The following is a 21,735-nucleotide window of genomic DNA, read 5'->3' on the forward strand; positions in this document are numbered from 1 at the left end:
ATTAAACCTGTGGCGTCGGTCGCGCAAGTCGCGTAATTAAAACTAAATTAAGCGATATATTTTCGGGGTCTAAAATAAACGGTATATTTCGACGCGCCGCTGCACCGAGATGCTGCATTGAAGGAGTCTCGTAGTCTTATACAGCCGTTTCTTAAAACCACGGCGAGTCGACAAAGAACCGCGACATTGAGCTAAATAACATTCTTCGACTCGACATAAATTTGACGCGGTATAATTTTCGCGTATATATGTATGTTTCGCGATGACACGTAAAGTAACGACACGTCCCCCTTTCTCTTTCCTCTCTTTCTCTTTCTCTTTCCTCGTCCTCTCTCTCTCTCTTTCCCGCTCTTATGTAATTGTCCCTCTTTATGTGAAATTCAAATGAATACAGAACAAATTAGGTAAGCGTAACATAAAATCGACCTTCGAAAGTCTCTTTGCAAGATTCGAAATTAATATTCATCACGATAACGGGCGAGCGCGTGCACTGGGAATTACCGTGTTTTAGAGTTCTGTCCCGACTCGTGCGCCGCTCTTTCCACACACACACAATCATCGTACACATATCAAACTCCCCGGGCTCATCGCGGCAATTAAATCGTTCCGCATTGAAATTTCGCGCTTGCACAATCGATTGCCTCAGTGCGGCGAAAGAAAAGTTTCTCAATGGTCCGCACGACCCCGTATGCATCGACGCGAACGAGAAACGCCGTTTTAAATAATCATAATCGTTCGGACACGACCGCGCGCGCGCTGCTAATGTTTCGAAAGTGGAAAATGGGTCAACGTCCGATACAATCGGATAACAGGGTATTAAGCGATTATATAGACTCCGAGGATAATTAGTGCGGCCGACTGGCTCGTTAACGAACAACGTGTTAGCGCTAGTAGTCGCGGCAGAATGGCAAAGCGGGCGCGAATAAAGTACAGATAAACCGGCTGTCTTCTAATGAAGCGAACGTCCGAAGGACGAAGCTCTCGTCTCTGCTGCGTTCCCTTCCTCTCCCTATCGCTATCTCTCCTGTCCCCTCCCCCCCTCTCTCTCTCTCTCTTTATCTCTCTCTCTCTCTCTCTCTCTCTCTCTATCTTTATCTATCTATCTCTTTTTTCGTCCTGCCTGAACTTCCGAATACCGATTAAAACGGCGCGTCGTGATGAGTCGCTCTCTCGCGAGCGCGTCGATGAATCCGTCGTGCATTTACATGACATTCATAGGGACGCAGCCGACCTCTCTCTCTCTCTCTCTCTCTCCTCTCTCTCTCTCTTCTCTTCTCTCTCTCTCTTCTCTTCTCTCTCTCTTCTCTCTCTCTTCTCTCTCTCTCTCTCTCTCTCTCTCTCTCTCTCTCTCTCTCTCTCTCTCTCTCTCTCTCTCTCTCTCGTGTAGAGAAGGAGAGAGAGAGAGAGAGAGAGAGAGAGAGAGGGAGAGAGGCGATGTCTCTCGCAACTCCAGTTCATAAATCAGTTACTTCTTCGTTTCACCGTGCCTCGCATTCGCGTCCGAATGCGCCGTCAGGAAACGCCCGCAATACGATAAAGCAATTTACAACTGTTCCTGTGTTCTTCTTGGCGTCCCGCGCCAAGTTTCCGTCGTCGCGGCGGGCGCGCCGGGGGGGGGGGGAGATCGAAGACGCTAATTTCGCGTAATTAACATCCCCGGCCTTTAAATTATTTATGAGATAAATAATTTGCAGCGACGGGACCGAATTCTCTCGGTATCGTCGCGCTATCGCCGACGACCGCTCGAGCGCGTCGCGCCACTTCGGCGGCGGATCGACGATGATCCGTCCTCGTGCCGTCATCGCGCCCCGTCACTGCTCTCGCGCGTAGTTATTAACGAAGTTACCACGGCGAATTTCGATACGCCGTCCGAGTCAACAAGCGATAAAGCCGAACGAATTGCCAGGCGAATTATCGGGCGCGACGATAGCGATTTTTACATCCTCGAGTGTTTGTAAAGATGTCAAGAGTTTCTACACGTGACGTGTATTTTCAGGCGACGATATTAAAAGAATCAGGGCTTTCCGTGCTGGCTCTAACGTTGGTATCGATCAAATCAATCCCGCTATCACTGAAAAAAAACTTATCTGAGCCAAGCTGGTGGAGCACGAAAGAGACGAGCGGAGGAGGGGGAGGGGGGGGGAGAGGAGGCAAGCGCGCGTTCGTCTGATTCCGGAGTTTGAGGTGGCGATTCTTGCAGTTTTAGTAACGGCGCACCGTTAAATCCTCCTCTCTTCTCTCTCCGTCTCATTTCACACCTGTCACATGATGATGATGATGATGATGATGATAATAATAATAATAATAAGATAAGATGATTAGAGCTCTGTCGGCGCCGTAACTCATCGCAAACGACGGGTCGAGCTCCGCAGCGTGTCTCCTCACTTGTCGCAGAGCGTCGCGAATCCGCAACGCGGGCCTGTTAGAATATCGCTCGCGGATCATCGCGACAAGGCGGAGCTGGGAACGCGCGGCAGGTTAATCCGATGACGGATGACGCCGGTAATCTGCCGCGTTTTAATCGCCCCTCGCGCCCGACGCGCTCCGCAAAATTTCATCCGTGCGCGCGCACGCGTGACCAAAGCCTTGCTTTATCACGCCGGCCGAAATGCCGGTAATCAACCGTCCTGGAGCTTCGTTTCGCATTCCCGTGCGTGCGTGCGTGCGTACGCGCCTGTGTGTACACGTACGCTGGAAAAGAGCAGCATTGCGAATGTCTCCTCTCTCTCTCTCTCTCTCTCGCTCTCTGCGTTTCACTCGCGTGCACACGCCGGCGATGCATCTCTCTCTTCGCAGCGCACGTTCTAACTGTTGCATTCCGGTTGCATGCGAAGCACCGTTTCTCTCTCTCTCTCTCTCTCTCTCTCTCTCCTCCGCTCTCCTCTCTCTCTCTCTCTCTCTTTCTCACCAGCGCGTCTTTATCTTCACTCGCTACGGTTTCCTTAGCTTATCGTCTCGTCTTTCTTACATCTCCACCCCCCTCCCTCCCTCCCTCCTCCCGCTGCTCCTCCGTCTGACCGTTTCAACATTTTCGTTAGCTCCTTACTCCAAGCGCCGTTACGTGTAACGTAACACGCGAACGCGCGAATGGAGCGACCGAAGCGAGTTCTTCGGGCGGACGCGTATGATTTATATTTTTGTTGGTCGTAGACACATCTTGGAATAATATTTATCTGACGACGGGGAGTCGCATAAACGCAAGTGCGACGCGTCCGATCGCGAGAAGAATAATTCGACGCGCGTTTTCGAACGATCACGCGTCCGGCAGGCACGACGACCGAGATGACGTCGCGTTCGTCGCGCGCTCGTTGTGACGTCACAGACATGGGATCAAACGTGATCGGTGACGATTTCGCCGAAGGAATACGTGAGTCCTGCGAGCCTTTGGGAAGCATCGCTCGCGTCCGCGTGAAATCATCGCCGGTGCATGCGACGATTCGTCGTAATCGCCTCGAGAGTGTGATTCGGCGAGGCGGATTCAGGACGACGGAGGATCCGAAGGTCAAAGTCCCGCTGGGCAATCTTATCGGCGCCGCGGTTGCGACACTGCGAAGAAAGAAGAGCGACGAATCTCTCGATAGGGGAATGCCCGGCAGAGCACCTCTTTCCCCGCGCAGCGCGCGCTTCTCGCTGCGCTCCCTGGTCCATCACTGTCGCGCCTTTGTCACTGACGAATCTACCATGGCCCGTACGGTAATATTTCGCGACGCGACTCTTCTCGCGGGTGTAACACTAGACAGCGTAGAGCGATAAATGGGTCACCAGACAACGACTCCGTTGCCTCGTCTGGTGTCCGATTACCGCTTAGGCAGACGCGACTGCGACCACGAAAGTCTCGTTATACACCGCGCGCACGGACGAAAAAGACGAGGCAGGCGCGCCTCTCACCTGGGGAGATCTGCGCGTCTGCGATGCGACAAAGCGCCACGGAGAGAACTTTGCGCGAATCCTTTCGAGAGCGCGTCTGCGATGCGAAAGCAGCCCGGCCCATATTTCGGCTGCTGAACAGCCCAACGTCTCACCAACCTCAGCTCTGTCCGCCTTCGTGTGTGACGCGACCTCAAGTGCGCGAGGCGAAACTTGGCGCGCCAACCGCAGCGATTATCGGATCGCGGGGCTGATAGCGTTGCGCCGTACGTCGGATACAACTTCACCTTTCGCGTCAGCGGCTCTTCAAAGAGGCTGCGACCGTCTGTGAATGTCGCGCCTCTCTTTCTCTGCTCGTCGCGAAGAGAGATGGAGCCAGAGAGAGAGAGAGAGAGAGAGAGAGAGAGAGAGGGGGGGGGAGTGGGAGAATAGAGCGAAAGAGAGAAACTTTTTTCATACGCGCTCGTCGCGCCGCAAAGAATGGGAGTGGCCATTGTCAGTTGCAAAATGATTGCCGGTTGCGAGCTGTAGAATAATGAACGGTCGTAATTCTGAGGAGTAATGATACTAAAACCGAGATACCCCGGAGACGGTGTTTGCGTAGAGTATATTGACTCGGCCTAACTCTCGCGATTAAAGCGACAACGACGACGAAGTCGAAGTCGATGTCGAAGACGCGACGGCGACTATTTGCGCTCTGACCAAGATTCGTTTCCCCGAGGGACGGCGGGGAGGGGGGGGGAGGAGGAGGGGACGCTCAGGAAATTCGCCGAGCAACACGACGGTTCAGGTGGTATTTTTTAAGTGCCCGAGGTGATTCTTTTTCAGGCGCCCTTAATTTTAACCGAAGACAGGACGCCTTCGATTAACGGATCAATTTTTACGTCCTCCCTCCCGCACTCGTTGCGCCGCGCCGTCGAGACGGCGAGAACAATTTTTCACGAGGTCAGCTCGTCTTCGCGCACACCCTCCCGCGCGCGCTACGTGCCCGCGTTCGAAAATATTAGAGGCTGACCTTCGGTTTTTCGGGTCATCGATGATCGCGATGGCGCGCGGCGTCTGCAAAATTGATCCTCCGCGCTCCGCGTGGAAATACTCGATTCGCCGATTTCGAAAACAGTCTCGCATCACCGCGTCAGCGCGGCATTCCCAGCGTTATTAACATATCCCCCGCCCCCGCCCCCGCCCCGCTCCCTGACCGGGGCTTGATTACACCGCGGTGTGTGCGGAAACGATCAGCCTCGGGCGACCGACAGTCACCCATCCGCTCCTGCCTGCGTATACGGACGACGCGTGCACACACCTTTGCAGCCGTCGTCGTCGAAGAAAAGGAAGCGGCCCCTCGATAGTGCATTGGCGCTGCCTCACGGCCGTTAGTAAGCCATGAGACTGAATGAGCGGCAAAGAGAAGGGCAGGGGGAGGGGACAAAGAGAGGAGAATGGCTCTAAAAGATTCGGCAGCTGGTAGCTCGGCCTGTCGCCGTTTGAAAACCTCTCGGAGAGAGAGAGAGAGAGAGAGAGGGGTGAGAGAGAGAGAGAGAGAGAGAGAGAGAGAGAGAGAGAGAGAGGAGAGAGAGAGAGAGAGGACATATTTTCGGACGCGCCGGCAAGCCGAGAGTCGCGTCGCGCGACGGCACAGTCGCTCGAAAAACTGTCATGACGTTGCGACGTTGAGAGATAATAGCGTCGAGCTCGCGCGCGTCGCCACATTGTGCTGCTGGTGTCACGCGAAAAGGCGGTCTTCCGACTTGCATGGGGATTCTGAAAGAGTAGAAAGAGAGGGGGGGAGGGGTGGGGAGGGGAGGGGAGGGCCAGGGAATTATCTTTTATTTCATAGGCCGCTAATTGCACATGTGCGCGTGCACACAGTGACGCGAGCGCGCGGCGATTGCGATCTTACGCGAGAACGAACTTGGCATGTGTTCAAGACGGCTCGTGACTGTTCCTGTCGGCTACTTTCGTGCTCAAGGAGAGCCGATCGAGGGATCAGACAACGCTGCAACAATGAGCCGCCATGGGAACTCTCGTTTCGCGCAGCTTACTATTCATCGCCGCTTATTTTTATCCCGAGCGCGGCAGATCGGCGATTTCGATACCGCGACGACGACGGCGACGGCGACGGCGTCGACTCCACGGCTCCACGCGCGCGCATCGTCGTCTCGTCTCGTCTATTAATGAGAGGCGCACGGCCGTGTGTACAACGGGAGGCACGACAGAGGCCTCCGCGGGAGAAGGAGAGACTGGCGAGTGCGCTCTCGCGCGCGCGCGCGCGAGCGAGCGAGCTTTCGACATCCATCGTGCGCGCCACCGTCGTCCTTCGCTCGCCTCGGTAACCAGCGAGAGCGCGATCCCGCCAGGTGAATGGGATTCTCGCGATCATGCAACAAAGCGGCGCGAGATAACTCGCGTCTATAGGCGTGGATGCCCGTTCCTTTTCTTTCTCTGCTCCCTCCTTTTTATCTTTTCCTGGCCGTGGGTCGCAATCGTCGCGTCGTTTAGCCTGGCCGCCGCGGAACGGCCGTCGCGCGAAACGAGGTCTGAAAGTGAGCGATCTAGTTTTCCACGACGGCGTTATGCAACTGGCAGCCCGTTAACGAGAGTCCATTCGGCGCGGCGCGGCGCAGCGCGACGTTCGCACCGCGTCGACCGCAGCAGCTTCTTGCACGTCGCGTTTTCGTCGCGATCGAGTCAAGCTGTGACGAGCCGTCGACGAGCGAGAAGCTGTCGGTAGAGTCCTCCGCGTGCGCGAGTCGTCAGAACCGGGCGCAAATCGGTATACCGGTTAAAGAGGCGTCGAGGTGTTGGTGGAGGCGCGGCGGTTCTGCTCGGCTTGACTCCGAGGGAACGGAGGGAGGGGAAGCAAATATTCCGCGTTTATACCTGCGCAAGGTGGACCCGCGTGGCGCGACGCAGCGCGGCGCGGCGCGGCGCGGCGCGGCGGTCGACCGGCCGGCCGGCCGGCCGGCTCTTTATCGCAATTACAGCGCGATTATAACGTCCGGTGGACGGCAGCGACGCGACCGAGCACCAAGCGACTTTCGGACAAAGGATAGCCTTGTGTTGCTAGCTCGTCCCGCGTTCGAGTCCGAGCGCGCGCGGCCGGCCCCACCACGGCCCCGAGGCGACGAGGAGAGAACGCGAGCGCGCGCGCGATAGAGGCCGAAAGAGAGGTAGAAAAAGGAAGCGAGGGAAAGAAAGAGAGGGACAGAGAGAGAGGGAGAGAGAGAGAGAGAGAGAGAGAGAGAAACCAGCCATTTCCTAAGCTTCTACTCTCGTCTAAACCGGATTGCCATTGGTCGAAATGGGCCGGCGATTAGAGAAGGCATCGTGCGGTGTAGTTGCCGAGGGACCGTGGCGAACGGACGGCGCCGACGTGCCGCGATGAAAACCGCGGCTCCGCCATTGGTCGAGAGCGGGCCCCTCAGGCCGTTCGATTTAGAATTGAGGAATGGTGCCGCTACATCCTCGCGGAGGACAAGCGTGGAAAGTCGCTCCGTTCTCGCGCTCGGGTCTTTCTCTCTCGGTTGCGAGGCGCCGCAACCAGACAGAGAGAGAGAGAGAGAGAGCGAGAGAGAGAGAGAGAGAGAGAGAGAGAGAGAGGGAGAGAAACGAAAGGAGCGCGCGTCTCTCGGCGCTTCTTCGTCGATTTTTCGCCACGGCACACAGGCGTACGATTTGTCCGGCTGTTTATCGCGTAATTCGCGATCTCAGATCGTGGCGAAGATGCGCGCGCCCACGGTGAACGGTGCTCTTGCTAGGTCGACTGCCATTTCCTCGCTCCTTTTTACGCGGCTTAATCACGTCAATCGTGTTCGCAATCACGTCGATGGGGATCTTGAGTGGGACATCCGCGTGAGTGGATGAAAACCTGTTCCCCTGTCATTCTTCGAACTTTCCGTGCAGTCCCGGTGAACTCTCGCGGCGCGGCGCGGCGCGGCGCGGCGGCGAGCGCGAAACCGCGGCGTCGCGAGCGGCCAATCTACGCGCGGAGGTAGATAATGATTTTATTCGTCGAACCGCTTCTCCCGATGTAGCATCGTCGCTTTAATCCCGGGCGTGGTCACCCGCCCTACTTCTTCGTCTTCTTAAATGGCACGAGAGATAAGATTGGTTCGGCGGCACCTCTCCCTCCTGGAATTTCACCCGGGGGCGCGCCTGCAGCAGTCTAATTACTTCTGGAATCGATCAAGGACTCGGACCCCGCGCGCGCACCATGAATGTATAACGAGTTCGCGCGGCGGATTCCTCAATCGCGGAAAAAGAACGCCGCGTCGAGCAGGAGCGAATCGACCGAACGATCGATCAATCGTCGTCGTCGTCGTCGTCGTCGTCGTCGTCGTCGTCTCGCGCTCGTTTCCCTCGTGGAAAAATCGCGTCGAACTTTGCTCGCGTTTGGCTGCACATGCGCGTCCTCAGCGAACGAGGAACGATGCTGATGAGAGGATGATTAAACAATATATGTTGTTTTTGCACGTCGTTGACAGAACGATCGAGCTAATTTATTAATTGCGATCGCGAGTGGAAAGTGCCGGGAAGAAGGAAAAAGCGGTAATCAAGATGGAGCGCGCGGTATTAATTGCGTCGGCGATTTCATTTAATCGACGAGGCGTGTCGCGCGAAGAAAATACAAGGCACGTATCGGATCGACGATGAAGCGCCTTCTTCTGGTCGCGCCGAGAGAGTTCGCCACGACGAATTGCGTTTGTAACAGTCCCGCGTGATAACGTCCCTTCCGTGACGAATACGCGAGCGTCGTCGCCTAATCCGACGCTGTCGCTTCTTCGCACACCCGGTAGAGAACCGCACGTCCGCAGTCGCCGGTACAGACTCATACTTCAGCACCGTTTATCGCGCGCAGCGCGGATCTTGATGGAGCCAGTTCGGGAGCCTTATGAGGGAGAGAGAGGAGCAGCGTCGTCGCGCTCTTTAGGTCGATGATTAATCCCGCGATAATCCGATCGCAGTCACCGCCGTGCAAATCATCGCGAGATAATCGGCTTGCATGCATTGTCGCGCGCATGATTACGCGGAAAGCGCTGAATCGCGCGGGTTTCCGTGTACAAATGGCGGCGCCGCGGACCTCTCGCGATTCTTCATTCGCGAATCCGCTCGTAAACCGTCGAAGTCGTGCAAATATGAAATGTAGATTTTTTTTCTTCCCCCTCCTCCTCTCTCACGCTTGCACACACACACACACACACACACACACACACACACACACACACACACACACACGCGCGCGCGCGCGCGCGCGCAAAGCGACTTTCCCCCCTATCTCGTCCCGTCACCTTTGGCTTCTGTGCATTTTTATATTTTTTCTCTCGCGATACTGCGAAAACCGGTTGCTCGGAAAAACCTGCAGACGCCGAGGCGCGAATTCGTGCGGCGAGAGGAAAAATATTCGCCGGACAATCGGCGAGCTACGGCCAGATTTTCATGAGTCATTACGCAACCTTGAAGTTTGCACGCTTCGCCGCGACGCGATGACTCGGCCGATTCCTGCGGTCGCGATCGCGGGCCGTGCGTATGGCGTGGTTCCAAAGAAATTAGCGATTTTCCACCGCCTCGCGGCGAGTGCGCAGCGGCGATTTTTTCCGTGACTCACGGGAGCGCGAATTCTCGGGCGTTTGCGCTACGGCTTTTCAATATGTGAATCGCGTATTCGCAGGCGAGAGGGAGAAAGAGAGAGAGAGAGAGGGGGGGGGAGAGGGAGAGAGAGGCGGACAGTATCTTGGACGTGTGACAGACGAGGAGATCGAGACCGTGTTCGAACGGAGAATCCGAGCGTAGGTCGTGAGAAATGGATCGGATTACGGATAACGAAACATGCGCGATGAATCGATCCGCCATCTTCTATTTTACGCAATGAATCGCTCTCGATCGCACTAGCAAAATATAATATATATATATATTTATATATGTTCGGCTGCGGGAAGTCGTTATGCAGAGCGACTAGAATAGAATTGTCGCGCTACATGTCAATCGGCATCTTCGTCACGTTGCACGTACTGTTTTTTTTTTGCATCTAATTGTAAATCACCGACTATCGCGCCGCGAGCGAGCAATTGCCGCTCGGCGTTATCCTTTTTCCCCGCTGACCCGCGCGTCTTAATATCGAGACGTCCGTTTCGCCTTTCGAATCGGCCGCGTCGTCGACAATTCGCGTTATATTATTCGCGAAATTTGTAATCGCGATAAGAGTTGCAGACGCAACGCGCGGCGTCCGATTAACGCGCTCTGTCCGTCGCGTTTGTCGCGCGACGAGAAATTCGGTTAATTGTTGCGGAATCCCGTAACGGGAGGGACTGAATAAATCAAACCATATTTCCCCTTTGCAGCGCGCGATCGACGGGAATTCGGTGCGATGGCGCGGAGCTGCCGGGGTCAAAAGGTCGACGAGGAATTACGTCAGGACGCGTGTAAGCGATATCGAGAATTATCGGCAGCGATATTTTGGTTTTACCAATAGACCGCTCCTGTTGCACACTTCCGTTCACTCTTTCACCTGAAACGGCAGGGGCGGGGGCGGGGGCGGGGGCTGGAGCGGGGGCGGGGGCAGAGAATAGAACGAAAACGAAGCAACGTGTGCAACCAACAAAAAAAAAAAAAAGAGAAACGAAGTTGCGCACATCCACGTAGGAGATAGCCGGAACGTTATAACGGTGCTAAAGTTTGGTCGACCTGTGCCTGCAATTGCTCAAATTGCTCAATCATGTAATTGCGGTTTATCGCCGATGAATAATTAAACGCTCGTTCGCGCGTCACAGTTCGCAACGTTTAAGAGCAATTTTCGAGATGTTTTTTTCGAGACGAGCGTCATCTCAGTCGAAGAATCTTCCGCTTCGAAACGACAGATTAGATTGCAACAAGTTTTTACACGCTTAATACGGTCAGAGTGTGTAGAGTGAGCGTAAACCGCAGTGACTTGCGACAAAAATCACAAAAGATTATATTCTCCACAGTGCGATTCGCGGATTATTTCTTTCGTTTTCCTTTTTTTCTTCCTTTCGTTCAGCTGAAATCAAGATCGAAATCGCTCACCTGATTGCGCGTTTATTTTTTGCTCCGGCGGAGAAGACGATCGATTGCTCGGTGTGCTGCAAATTTTATCGATAAGATAGAGGGAACGATCGTGTCCCTGTCATCAGAAGCGGGGCGGTCTCGGCTGTAAAATGCACTTCGCCGCGTGTCTCTACGACTTTTCCGCGCGGAGTTATCGATGGCCGGCGAAATCGTCTGGCGGAGGCCGAGGTCCGCGACAATGTTGCGCTCAGGGAGGGATGTGAAGCTCGAGACGCGAGCGCACTACATTGTGTCGGGTGCGCGTTCGCCGCTCGCCAACTTTGGAAAACACGAAACTCTTCGGACGGCCCTATCTCGCTGAAAAATCGACGTAGAAACGTGAAACAAACGCCATTCTTCTCGGAATCTCGCGGCGCGCACACGAGCGCGCCGGTCGTGCATGTGCTCCCGCCGTGAGACGCATTCACGTGTACGATTACGACACGCGGGCTGCGCGACGACAGAGACGCCGGGATACATCCGCGGGGACGCGGGAATAAGTGCCGCGAATTTCTGTCGCGCAAAGTACAAAGTTCCGCGCGCAGATTTTCGTCATTTGCGCCAAATAGTGCCCGTGTGCTCGATTTCGAGAAAGGCGCAGAGGTCTCGACCTCTCTAAATTTCTTCCAGTGGAATTCCACGAGAGAGGTAGCACGAGACCCGGTCTTTCGAGCTCGAGAGCGATGAATTCTTTCACTCGGAATTTCTGAATCTCCCGTCGAAATTAAATAGTGAATTGTACACACTCCGTCGTCGCTGTTACAAATTCGCTCTAATCGAATTGGAAAACATTCATTCGCATTAAGAGTCGGCTTTCAAAGTTTGCCGTATATCGTTTGCTGTATCTCTATCTTGAGTGATTTCTTCATTAAAATTAAATGAAACATCTATTCCGAGCTTAAATGAAACATTCAACACCTGCGATTCCGAGCGGCGGAATCATATCCACCGTTGCTTCGGCTGGCTGGCTGGCTGGCGGCTGGCCGGCTGGTGAAAACGTTTCACACGTTTTCGGCGAAACTTCAGAGAGCAAAAATTTTAGAGAGAGATTTCGATATTCCACCACGCCGAGCATCAAATACGCGAGAAATTCTCCTTCGCCTAATGCACGAGCGCGAGCTTTATTCGGCCGCGGCGCGGCTGGTGTTTGGGTCCCGAGTTATCATCCGATCGTAATCTAATCCACGCTGAGCCAATACGCCGGCTGCAACGGCAACGGGCTGATCTCGAAAATCCCGGCACGTGCTAACGATACGGCCGACGTAAGGCCGCCCGTAAAAGCCTTTGCATGAACAATTTCGACGGACGCGCGCTCGACTCACGTTCGGCTCTAATGACGCGACGTTATCGGTCACTTCGCGGCCGACTCGCGATCGGAATCGGCAGCGTGACTCATTGTTGTGCCCGCGAAAGCGAAAATTCCTTCTCTCGTGGCGTGTTATCGCGAAACCTGAAAACTCGCCGCTAAAGATATCTCGGCGCGAAAGAGATCTTCGCGTCGATGAGTTGATCGGTCGGAACGCCGCTCAATGAGGAGAAGTGCGCTATAAATTTGCGAGTGACAGAGCAAGCCTCTCCCCCGCTCCCGCTTGAAATTTGCGCACGATGCTCTTGAGACGCTTCGCGTTTTTTCTACCCGCCACATCCGCCGCCGCCGCCGCCGCCGCCGCCGCCGCCGCACGTCCGTCACCCAGAGAGCTGCACGCGCTCGACGCATGCAGAGATAACGGGATTGTGTCGTATCCTTTTCTCCTCCGCAGACTGCGGGACAGGCCGCGATCGAGCGGTGAGATCGAGAATTGCGCGGACGCGCGCACGCGTCGCACGTGCAGACGTGTCGGACAAAGTGTAAACACGGTATCGCTAATACATGATAAATTTTCACATTATGCCGTCCCTTATCGGCGAATAAATTAATTTTACGGCCCGCGCGCGGAAACGCCGTCGCGCACGGCCGATCGGAGGCAATTTATAACGTCGAACACGGAATGCGTTCAAACGCAGCGTTTACCTCCGCGGCGAGGGGAGGTGGCGTCCTCCTTCTCTTCGTCCTCCTCGTGGCTGACTTCCCGAGGTCTGACATACTGACGTAATCCGACGACAAACTACGATGCTCAAGTAGACCTCGGAAGTCCGTAGCGTCGGCTCCGTCGGTTGCGAAAATTCGCTCAACCGGCGGGATTGCTCCTGCGCGTCCCGCGGCGTCGAATCGCGCCCGTCTTGTCCGTGAGCGAAATTAAGACGCGCGGATCGCCGCGCCCTTTTTCCGCCGAAAGCGAGCTCACGAGGCCGCAAGCTCGCGGCACTTGAGCACACCACGAGTCGAGCTCTCGTCCCTGACCGTAATATCGGCTGTGCATTTTTTCCTCTTTCTCTCTCTCTCTCTGTCTCTGTCTCTCTCTTTCTCTCTCTCTCTCCTGGCACACAGGCATGCGCGAGAACGCACACACGTACGCACACGTCTCGCAGCGCGGTCGACGTGTGGATCCAGTTCGCGTTTCCGCAAAGCGCATTATACCTGTGTTTGATAAGCTGCGTGGAAGTAGAGCGTTTAAATAATGGCCGCGCGCGCGCGCGCGCGCGATGGACTAGCGCAATGGGCGTCGCCATTCGTTCGAAACGTTCGACAAACAATAATAATTTATTCAGATGTTTTTCATGCGCGCTTCCGAGCGAGCGTGTTAATTCGCCGCCGTCGTCGACGCGTCGGCGTGTTGGCGACGCGAGAGCGCGCGGCTTTCTCGGCCGCTTCTCTTCCCACCCGCACGTGGAGATCACAATCCAGGGATGGGGTGGGGGAGGGGGGCAGGCGTATAAAATACAAAAGGTGATTCATGCTGTCGGTCTTCTCTCTCCGACTCTCCTTTCCGGCAAAATTGATCTTGCCTGTTTTGCTTTTGCTCCCCGTTACTTCGAAGCTGTTTGATGCGCCGACTATCTGCGTTTTGATAATTTTGGGAAATTGATTTGCGCGTGCATATCGATGTTGTCACTACCATGTATTTGTTGCATTTTTTGTCTAAAGAATTGTATTTGTATAAATTAGAGATCGAGACAACACGTTTCTTCCAACAAACTCCTCTTCCGTGCGCCCGCATGTGAGGGGGATTAATCCGAAGGGGGCAGACGTGAGATACGAGACGCGATGATTCTCGTCGGGAGTCTTCCTTCTTTTCCTCTTCTTTCCTCGACGGTACTTTGGAAAGATGTACCTTCTCGGATTTATCCTCCTCCTTCTTTGCTTCAGGGAATTCTTACGCGACTCGATTGCATCTTGGTAATATTTTATTTTATTCGCACGTACATATCGATATCGTCATGAGATTTATTTGTTGAAAGAATCACACGCGTGCAGATTACAGTCTGGAGAAATTCTGGCGAATCTCGGCGCGGGGGGGGGGGGTACGCGGAAGAGCAGAGAGCGGCGCTTGACAGATCGCTCGGATCCGCACAGCCGTCCGCGAGTCACACGTGGCTCGCGGTCTCACCCGCGTGATATTTATTGTCTGAAATTGTATCGAGAAATTAGCCGGCGTGGAGAGATCGGGATATAATTGCCACGGGGAACTGCTCGACGCGGTTCTGAGAAATGGCTGTCGCCAGTCGAGGGGGTTAAGGATTAACATTTCGTTCGCTCGAGCGTGCGTTGTGTAATTACGCCCCCATCCAAGATGATCAATGGCCTTCTCGTTCTTCAGCGCGATAATTCGCGCTTTATTCACGAACTCGCGCGAAGCCCGCGATATATCTCCCGCGCTCGCTATACTTTACCGGGTAATCCCCGAAATTCGTATGCGTTCCACGCGATATCGCGCCCTCTCCCTTGCCCGCGAGAGAGAGAGAGAGAGAGAGAGCGCGTTCCGAAATCAATTCCGCCACACTCGTTCTAACCTTTCCATCAACATTGCCGGAGAACCGGTTAACATGCTAATGCCGTTACATATTAATCACCATTAATGCCGGCGACTGCCCGGCTGCACTGAAAACAAACTGGTACCGATTGATAATAAGTTTAAGTGACAAGGCTGCGCAGACCGGTCGCGCTTACGACTCACGATTGAAAGCATGACTGCGTAAATGCGCGAATCCGCACGGATTACAGCTGGGAGGGCGAGTAATCCATCGACGTCGTGTGTGTGTGTGTGCGCGCTGCTTGTTGTTACGAAGAGAATTTACAACATCGGCTTGAAGTATGTCCTAATTAATATATCAGCGATTGGGAAAAGTTCGTCAGAGATTTCGTTTCGCCACGTTTACCTTCTTAACAACGAGACAGTCTAGTAGAGGAATAATACACGCCATTGATATCTGGCACCGTCTTATCCGTCACTTTGTACCGCTGACATTCAAGTAATTGCCTGATTGCGCGTCTGTAAAATGACTCATCCTGCGAGTCAGTGACATCATCGGTGATTCGACCAACTTTTGCAGGCCTCTAATATTCTCCGTCGATACCCGACGAGGATGCGTATCTTCAAATGCACAACTCGCGGCGCTCTGAAACTCCCAACGCTTTTCCGCACGGAACTTGCAAGCTCCGAAGGTTGCGAGAAATCAGATAACCGAACGATTATCGTTATTGTAACCTGCATTGACGGTAACGTCCCTTAAAACCCGTGTAGCTGTCGCGCGGACTCGCCGACGTGCACGTAAATCGATAACACGCGATGTATAATTAACGATCGAACCAATCAACTGTCGAGGCGCGCAAGTCTCTTTGCGCTCGCGAAGTTCCAAATATGTCGCGGCGTGGCAACCTCGCGCTTGTTCTTCGCGCGCAACTTCGCGTCCTCGGCCACGAGCCATTCTCCACGGCGGTACATCATTTTCGGAAATCGAGAAGCGTATCTATGCGTGCGTGCCTGCGACCGCCACATGTGCTGAGAAAAATAAGTCGATTAAGAGAAAAACCGACACGCGCCGTTAAGCCGGGCGATAATAACCGCGGCGCACCAAGTACGCGGCTGGAATAATTAATCGCCCGCGAATGTCCACTCGCGTGGGATAAACCGACCTTAGTGGACTTGAATTTAGAGAGAGACAGCCTGATGTACTTTCGAAATGGTTCTCGCGGCCGTGCGCACCGTCCGCGCCGCACGTATCGAGGTCGCACACCGCGCTGCCTTCGTGTCTCTGTTATCTTCGATGTTTCGAACTGAGGTGTTTTCCTGACGAAACGTGCGTCGTTGGGACGAAAGACAAAATCAAGGGGGAATCCGCAGAGGAACACGCAGAGGTCTCGGACGCGACGCGCGAAATCGATGCGCGCGATCGCCGAAAGCGCGCGCGCGCGCGCGCGCTGTAAAACTTAATTATTCGAATACAATATCGCGCACGAGTATCGATAGCCCGGGGCGAAAAAAATGCGGCCGGCGGGGTGGAGGAGATCGCGTTGTAATCGGGTCACTTTTGCGCTTATTTGCTAAATACGCTTTTATATCAGCGGAAATTTGCAGAGAGACAAAATGTAATAACGCAGCGAAGTCCCATTATTTTAAGCGTGCCGTACTTTTCCTCTGAATTTTTCGATGGTGTACCGCCGCGCAAAGCCGTTGGTCCATTACAAATTGATCCTAAATTAAGCGATGCCGCGCGCCCCCGCCGCCGTTGCGCGTTGCAAGCGCGAGCGTGCCCGCCCGCCCGTCGCGGTATCTCTCTCGTTAATGAGGTTTATTTTCGAAACAATATTTTTTCACAAAAGCGGGCAAGATGATTCGCGCGCGCGCGCGATCAAAGATCCATCTCTCGCTCCCTCCCCCCTTACTCGCTCTCTCTCTCTCTCTCTCTCCCTCCCCCCCCGCCGCCTTCTCTCTTTCTCTCAGTCTCGTGCAACAGTTTTCGATATCACGCGGTTTTTCCCGTTTCCACTTTTTTTCTCTCATTTCCCCCTTTTCATTTTTTATTTATATCCAGACGCGCTCGTGCGCGCACCAATTCCGCCGTTAAGCCGCGCTAATTAAGCCTCTGCCTCTCTGTCTCCGTTGTGTGTGGATAGATCGGTACTGTAATCTCGCGAGGGAGATTACCGAATCGCCAGATATCTCCGGCGTTACCTAACCCGGATTGTGTAAACACAAACGAGCCACCGGCCGCGCTCGCGCTCGCGCGCGCCGCCGACAGCTTCCGAAATTCCAAGACGCGAGGCGAAGTGCGACGCCACCTCGATTGCCGCCGTGGCGCAATTTAATTTGCGAATTCCCGCTCGCGGAAACAACGCATTTCGTCGAAACGTGCCGTCGCTCGTACGGGCCGCGCGACGCGCGGCTCTTTGTGACCCTAATGACTATCCGGTCGCGCGCGCGCGCGCGTGCGGCACAAACGACACAAAATCAATTCAGTGCTACGAAGGCGGCCGGGCGCCATGAAAAATCGTCGCGTCGGACCGCGATGTGCACGCGAGATATTTTTCATGCATGCACACGTTGAAGGGAAGAGAAGCAGAGAGAGAGAGAGAGAGAGAGAGAGAGAGAGAGAGAGAAGGGGAGGGAAGAGATCCGCGATCGCGACTCGCCGCGCCTCGCGAATACAGAGAAGCGTGTGCACGCGTGCGTGCGTGCGTGGGTGCGTGCGTACGTGCGTCGCGAATACGACGAAACGTATTGCACACGTTGGTGCGATACACACGCGACGACCGATTGGCGTGACGGTACGTTGCATTTGCGGCACGCGCGCCGTGATACCGGGTGACCGTCGAGAAGCGCGGCTGATTGGCGCGTCCGAGTCCGTAATTGGCCGGCCGGCCAGCCGTTGTCGGTTTGCATTTGATCGACGATAGGACGCGCGGAAAGAGCTCTTTGCGAGATAAAGCCCGGTGATTCGACGAGTAAACTCTGTTTTCTGAGGCTTCGTGCCTCGTGCGAGGACGCGTGAGCGGAAAGGAGACGCGTTTATGACGCGTCGAGCGAGAAACAGCCGCGCGGGGCTGAGGAAAATTCGAACGAGGGGTGAGCAGTGGTGAGCCGTGACAGTTTCGTTGGAATTCGCGCGGGATTTTTCGGGGCGACGGCGAAAGCTCGCGGAAAATTTGCCCGCGCGATTCGCGAAACCTTTGCGCGCGCGGATGTTGGTCCTTGCGCGCTGAACATGGCCTTCGGCTGAAACATACTCGTGCATTGATTTCTTTCTTCTTTCTTCCGTGCTTCATTCCTGCATTACAGCTAACAAGTTGTAAAGTCGAAGAGATATCTGAGCAACCTGTTAATCAGCGACACATGAATTTGCGCTTCGAATTGTGCTGCTTTATTCGATAAAAATAAACGAAGAGGCTGCGACACGCAAGAACCGAGGGCTCGCGAATTGAGTCAGTTTCGCTCCGTCCGTCGCACCTCCACCTCCCCCCCCTCCCCCCTCGTTCCCTCCCGCCCGTCCGCCCACCGCCGCCGCCGCCGATGACAAAAAAGCGCGTCTGCGGATCGCGCGCGGTGCTTTTTACGCAAATGAATATCGAACTGTTCGCTAAATTAATGATCGGAGCGAAAAACACAGGCTCACGCTGGCGGGCATATTTCCGCGGCGCTAAATATTTATTCAGGAAATTAACATCCGTCACAAATGCGCCGCGTATCGCATCGTGCTACGGCACACGGCTGATAATTGTTTCGACTAGCATAAATATCGTAATTTGTAAAAACCCGACGCGAGCCGGGCGCGATGACGATTTAACGGCCGTGCATTCGTTGGCGCGAAACCGACGCGTTGAAAATCCTTTGGTCGGAGTCGAGCGCCGGCGGCGGCGGCCACGTCACGTCGGTGTGATAACGGTCAACTGTTCGGCCTTTGGATAAGGAAGTGAAAAAATCCCCCGTTATCGCTGTCTCTATCGCGTTCAGAGCGTTCTTCCGTGGAGCGGAGCGGGATTTTAAGCGGCGTAAAGTCGCTTGTGAAACATGAAAGCGGGAGAGAGAGAGAGAGAGAGGGGGGGAAGAGAAAGAGAGGAGAGGGAATCAATGTCACCGGGACATTGAATTTATTAATCTAAACTCGCACACTCGACGATTACGTGTATATGCACAGGGAAAGGAAAAAAAAAATATTCTATCTCTCGTCGATGGTAGCGACCTTATCAATTGGGAGGAGATACGTAACACGCAAAAGTCACCGCCATTTTCGTAACAGCGTCGACGAGACAATCGCCTCTCCCAGTGATTTCTCTCGGTTACGAAAAAGGATAAAAATGCTCCGAGGGAAATTATATCTCCATGCGTTTTCATTCGCACCGTGCGCACCGACAATGCTGGCGCGCATATACGTTCGCGCGTACATTCGTTCGGGCGACGGTAAAAAGGTTAATTAATTAGATTAACACGTTCCGTTTCCACGTGCAATTAAATCCTCGGACATTCTCAAACTCAAGTGATAAATTTCCTGTAAACGAGAAAAATTCGCGCGCTCCGAACTATCAAAAAATGAAGGAGACGAGAAAATGGAGGAAAAAACGAGAGAGGGAGCGAAAGAGAGAGAGAGAGAGAGAGAGAGGGGGGGAGGGGACGAGGAGAAAAAGAGTCGTTCTGCACCGGCGAATGCAGGGCCTCCTTCCTTCTCCCTTCGTCGCGCCGCGACCAGCGTGACCTTCGAAAACCGCCGTGTCCGCTTGCTCAATCGCTTGCGCACACGATCTTCATATAATTTCGCCCCGACATCCGCGTCTCCGCGAACGTACATCCGCATGCTTTTCTCCGGAACGTTTAATCATCGTTCATCACTTTCCACGACAGTCGGCTCGAGCGTTGCAACGCCGTGCGGGGCGATACGCGAGCGCGCGCGCGCGCGCGCGCGCGAATTCGCCCCGTGTGGCACACACGCGGCACGCGGGCAGATATCGTCATCCGCGAGCGCTTTTCTCGTAACTCACGATTATGCAACCGCGATTATAAAACCGCGGGCCACATTCGTTTTTTAGTGTGCATACACACGACGATTACGATAGCGACAGTTGACATCCAGGGAAATACGTTTTGATAAAGTTATCGTGTGTGCTCCCTCCCTCCCTCTTGCCCCTCCCCCTTTCTCTCTCTCTCTCTCTCTCTCTCTCTCTCTCTCTCTCTCGGCTTTCGATGTACGCGCCGGTTATATTATTCAACAAGCTGCTCCGATGCTGATGGAAACAAAAACGACAAACAGCCGGTATGCTTATATTTCACACGTCAAGCGGATGAATTGGCCGAACGAGCGCGCTCGTGCGATGAGCTCGTGTCGGACTCGCCGAAATTCCCCTGAAGTTTTCACAAGCTTCCCGCCCCGGGGAAGCTGAGAGCGATATATTTCGCTGAGTTTTCAGCAAGACGTACAAAGTGCGTCGTGTTGGCGCGATGCGATATGAATGAACCTGTTTTTGAATGAACGCGGATATGACCGAATCGCAGAGTTCGTGCACCGCTCTTGACGCTGCAGCCTTGATAGTAACTCAACTAGAACACAATGTTGACCAAAGGGGACTTCGCCAAAGATTGTTGGATCCTAGATCGATCCCAGATATCGGGCGACAACGATCCTCGATATCGGGCTGATGGATCGATCGACTGATCCTAACGAACAGATCCCGTCCACGCACAGGTGGTGGGTGAAGGGTGCACGCCATTATTTGATGTAGTTGCGGTGGTGTCGCAGGTCTGGAACGGGTAGCGGAGGAGTTGATGGGCCGTAGGAGATGGAAGCAATACCAGGACACCCTGTACAGCGGCACCCGCAGCAGCGAATCAGCGACGGCACAGCCCCACCATCGGCTTTACCCGGCGTTGTCGTCGTCCTGCAACCCGATAGCCGGGAGCCTGGACCAAATTGGGCCGCAGCTGCATCACCCGGCACCCTCGTCGTTGCCGTCGACGGCGGCGTCGACGGCGCTGACGACGGCGACGACCACGGCGACGACGACGACAGCGGCGACAGCGACGACTCTCGCTACCGGCGTGGTGAAGCAGGAGAGCCTGCAGAGGCATCACCTGCAGAACCACCATCATCATCCGCAGCCGCCGCCGCCGCCGTCGGCTCAGGATCATCACCTGCAGCAGCAGCAGCAGCAGCAAGAAGATCCGCGCCGTCGGAGGCCGGGCGAGATCAAGGTCGAGGTCGCCGAAGTCGACGAGCCGACGGACGGCATCGCGCGGGAGGAAACCTCTTCTTCGGCGAGGACGGCGGATACGGCGACGTCGACTGCGACGGCTGCAGCGGGGGTGGCGACGACGGCGGCAGCAGCAGCAGCAGCAGCAGCAGCAGCAGCGACTACCATCAGCAGCGCGGTGACGTCGGCAACGTCTATCACGTCTACCACGACGACGACGACCGGCACGACGACGATAACGACGAGACGGCGACGTGGGCGCCGGCAGAACGACGGGGAGGACGCCGACGGCGAGGAGGACGGCGACGAGAACGACGAGGAGACAGGACGGGGTCAGAAGGAGGCGGAGAAACGGCTCAAGCTCGACGAGGACGCCGACAGGTCGGTCAGCCCTCTCAGGACGGAGAACGATCGCGCGACTCGGGATCATCCGACTGCCAACGCTACCGACACGGAAGGGACCAAGGTTGGTGTTTGTTCACGACCGTGTCTCATGGGCGATGCGATTGTTTTCTACCTTCACTGAGTAGCCAGTAATCAATCAGAGACTAGTCGGTAATCTAGCACGAATTTAGCAGGAATCCCTCGGGTCCGTTTGGGTCGCTAATCCTTTCTCGTTTCGTCAGTTTTATCAATTTTCCACGTGTTAATTTGTCCATTTCACCTTGGCTTCGCCAACTCGTCTGCTCCCACAACACCACGAGTCAGACTCGTGCTTGGCAGAAGCGAGCTAAACGTATCCCCAGATT

General features: G+C 54.7%; 1 protein-coding gene across 9 annotated transcripts in view; it reads left to right on the top strand.

Annotated features, from left to right (window-relative positions):
* The window catches only part of Eip93F (Ecdysone-induced protein 93F), a 51,918-nt gene that overhangs the window by 6,817 nt on the left and 23,366 nt on the right, over positions 1-21,735 (top strand). For all 9 annotated transcript variants that reach the window (XM_025303680.1, XM_025303681.1, XM_025303673.1 and 6 more), the window contains exon 2: positions 20,536-21,452. In XM_025303680.1, coding sequence (XP_025159465.1) covers positions 20,536-21,452 — 917 coding nt within the window. The remainder of the gene's footprint in view (positions 1-20,535; positions 21,453-21,735) is intronic.

The sequence above is a fragment of the Harpegnathos saltator genome, unplaced genomic scaffold, assembly GCF_003227715.2.
Source record: "Harpegnathos saltator strain DR-91 unplaced genomic scaffold, Hsal_v8.6 scaffold56, whole genome shotgun sequence".
Lineage (NCBI taxonomy): Eukaryota > Metazoa > Arthropoda > Insecta > Hymenoptera > Formicidae > Harpegnathos > Harpegnathos saltator.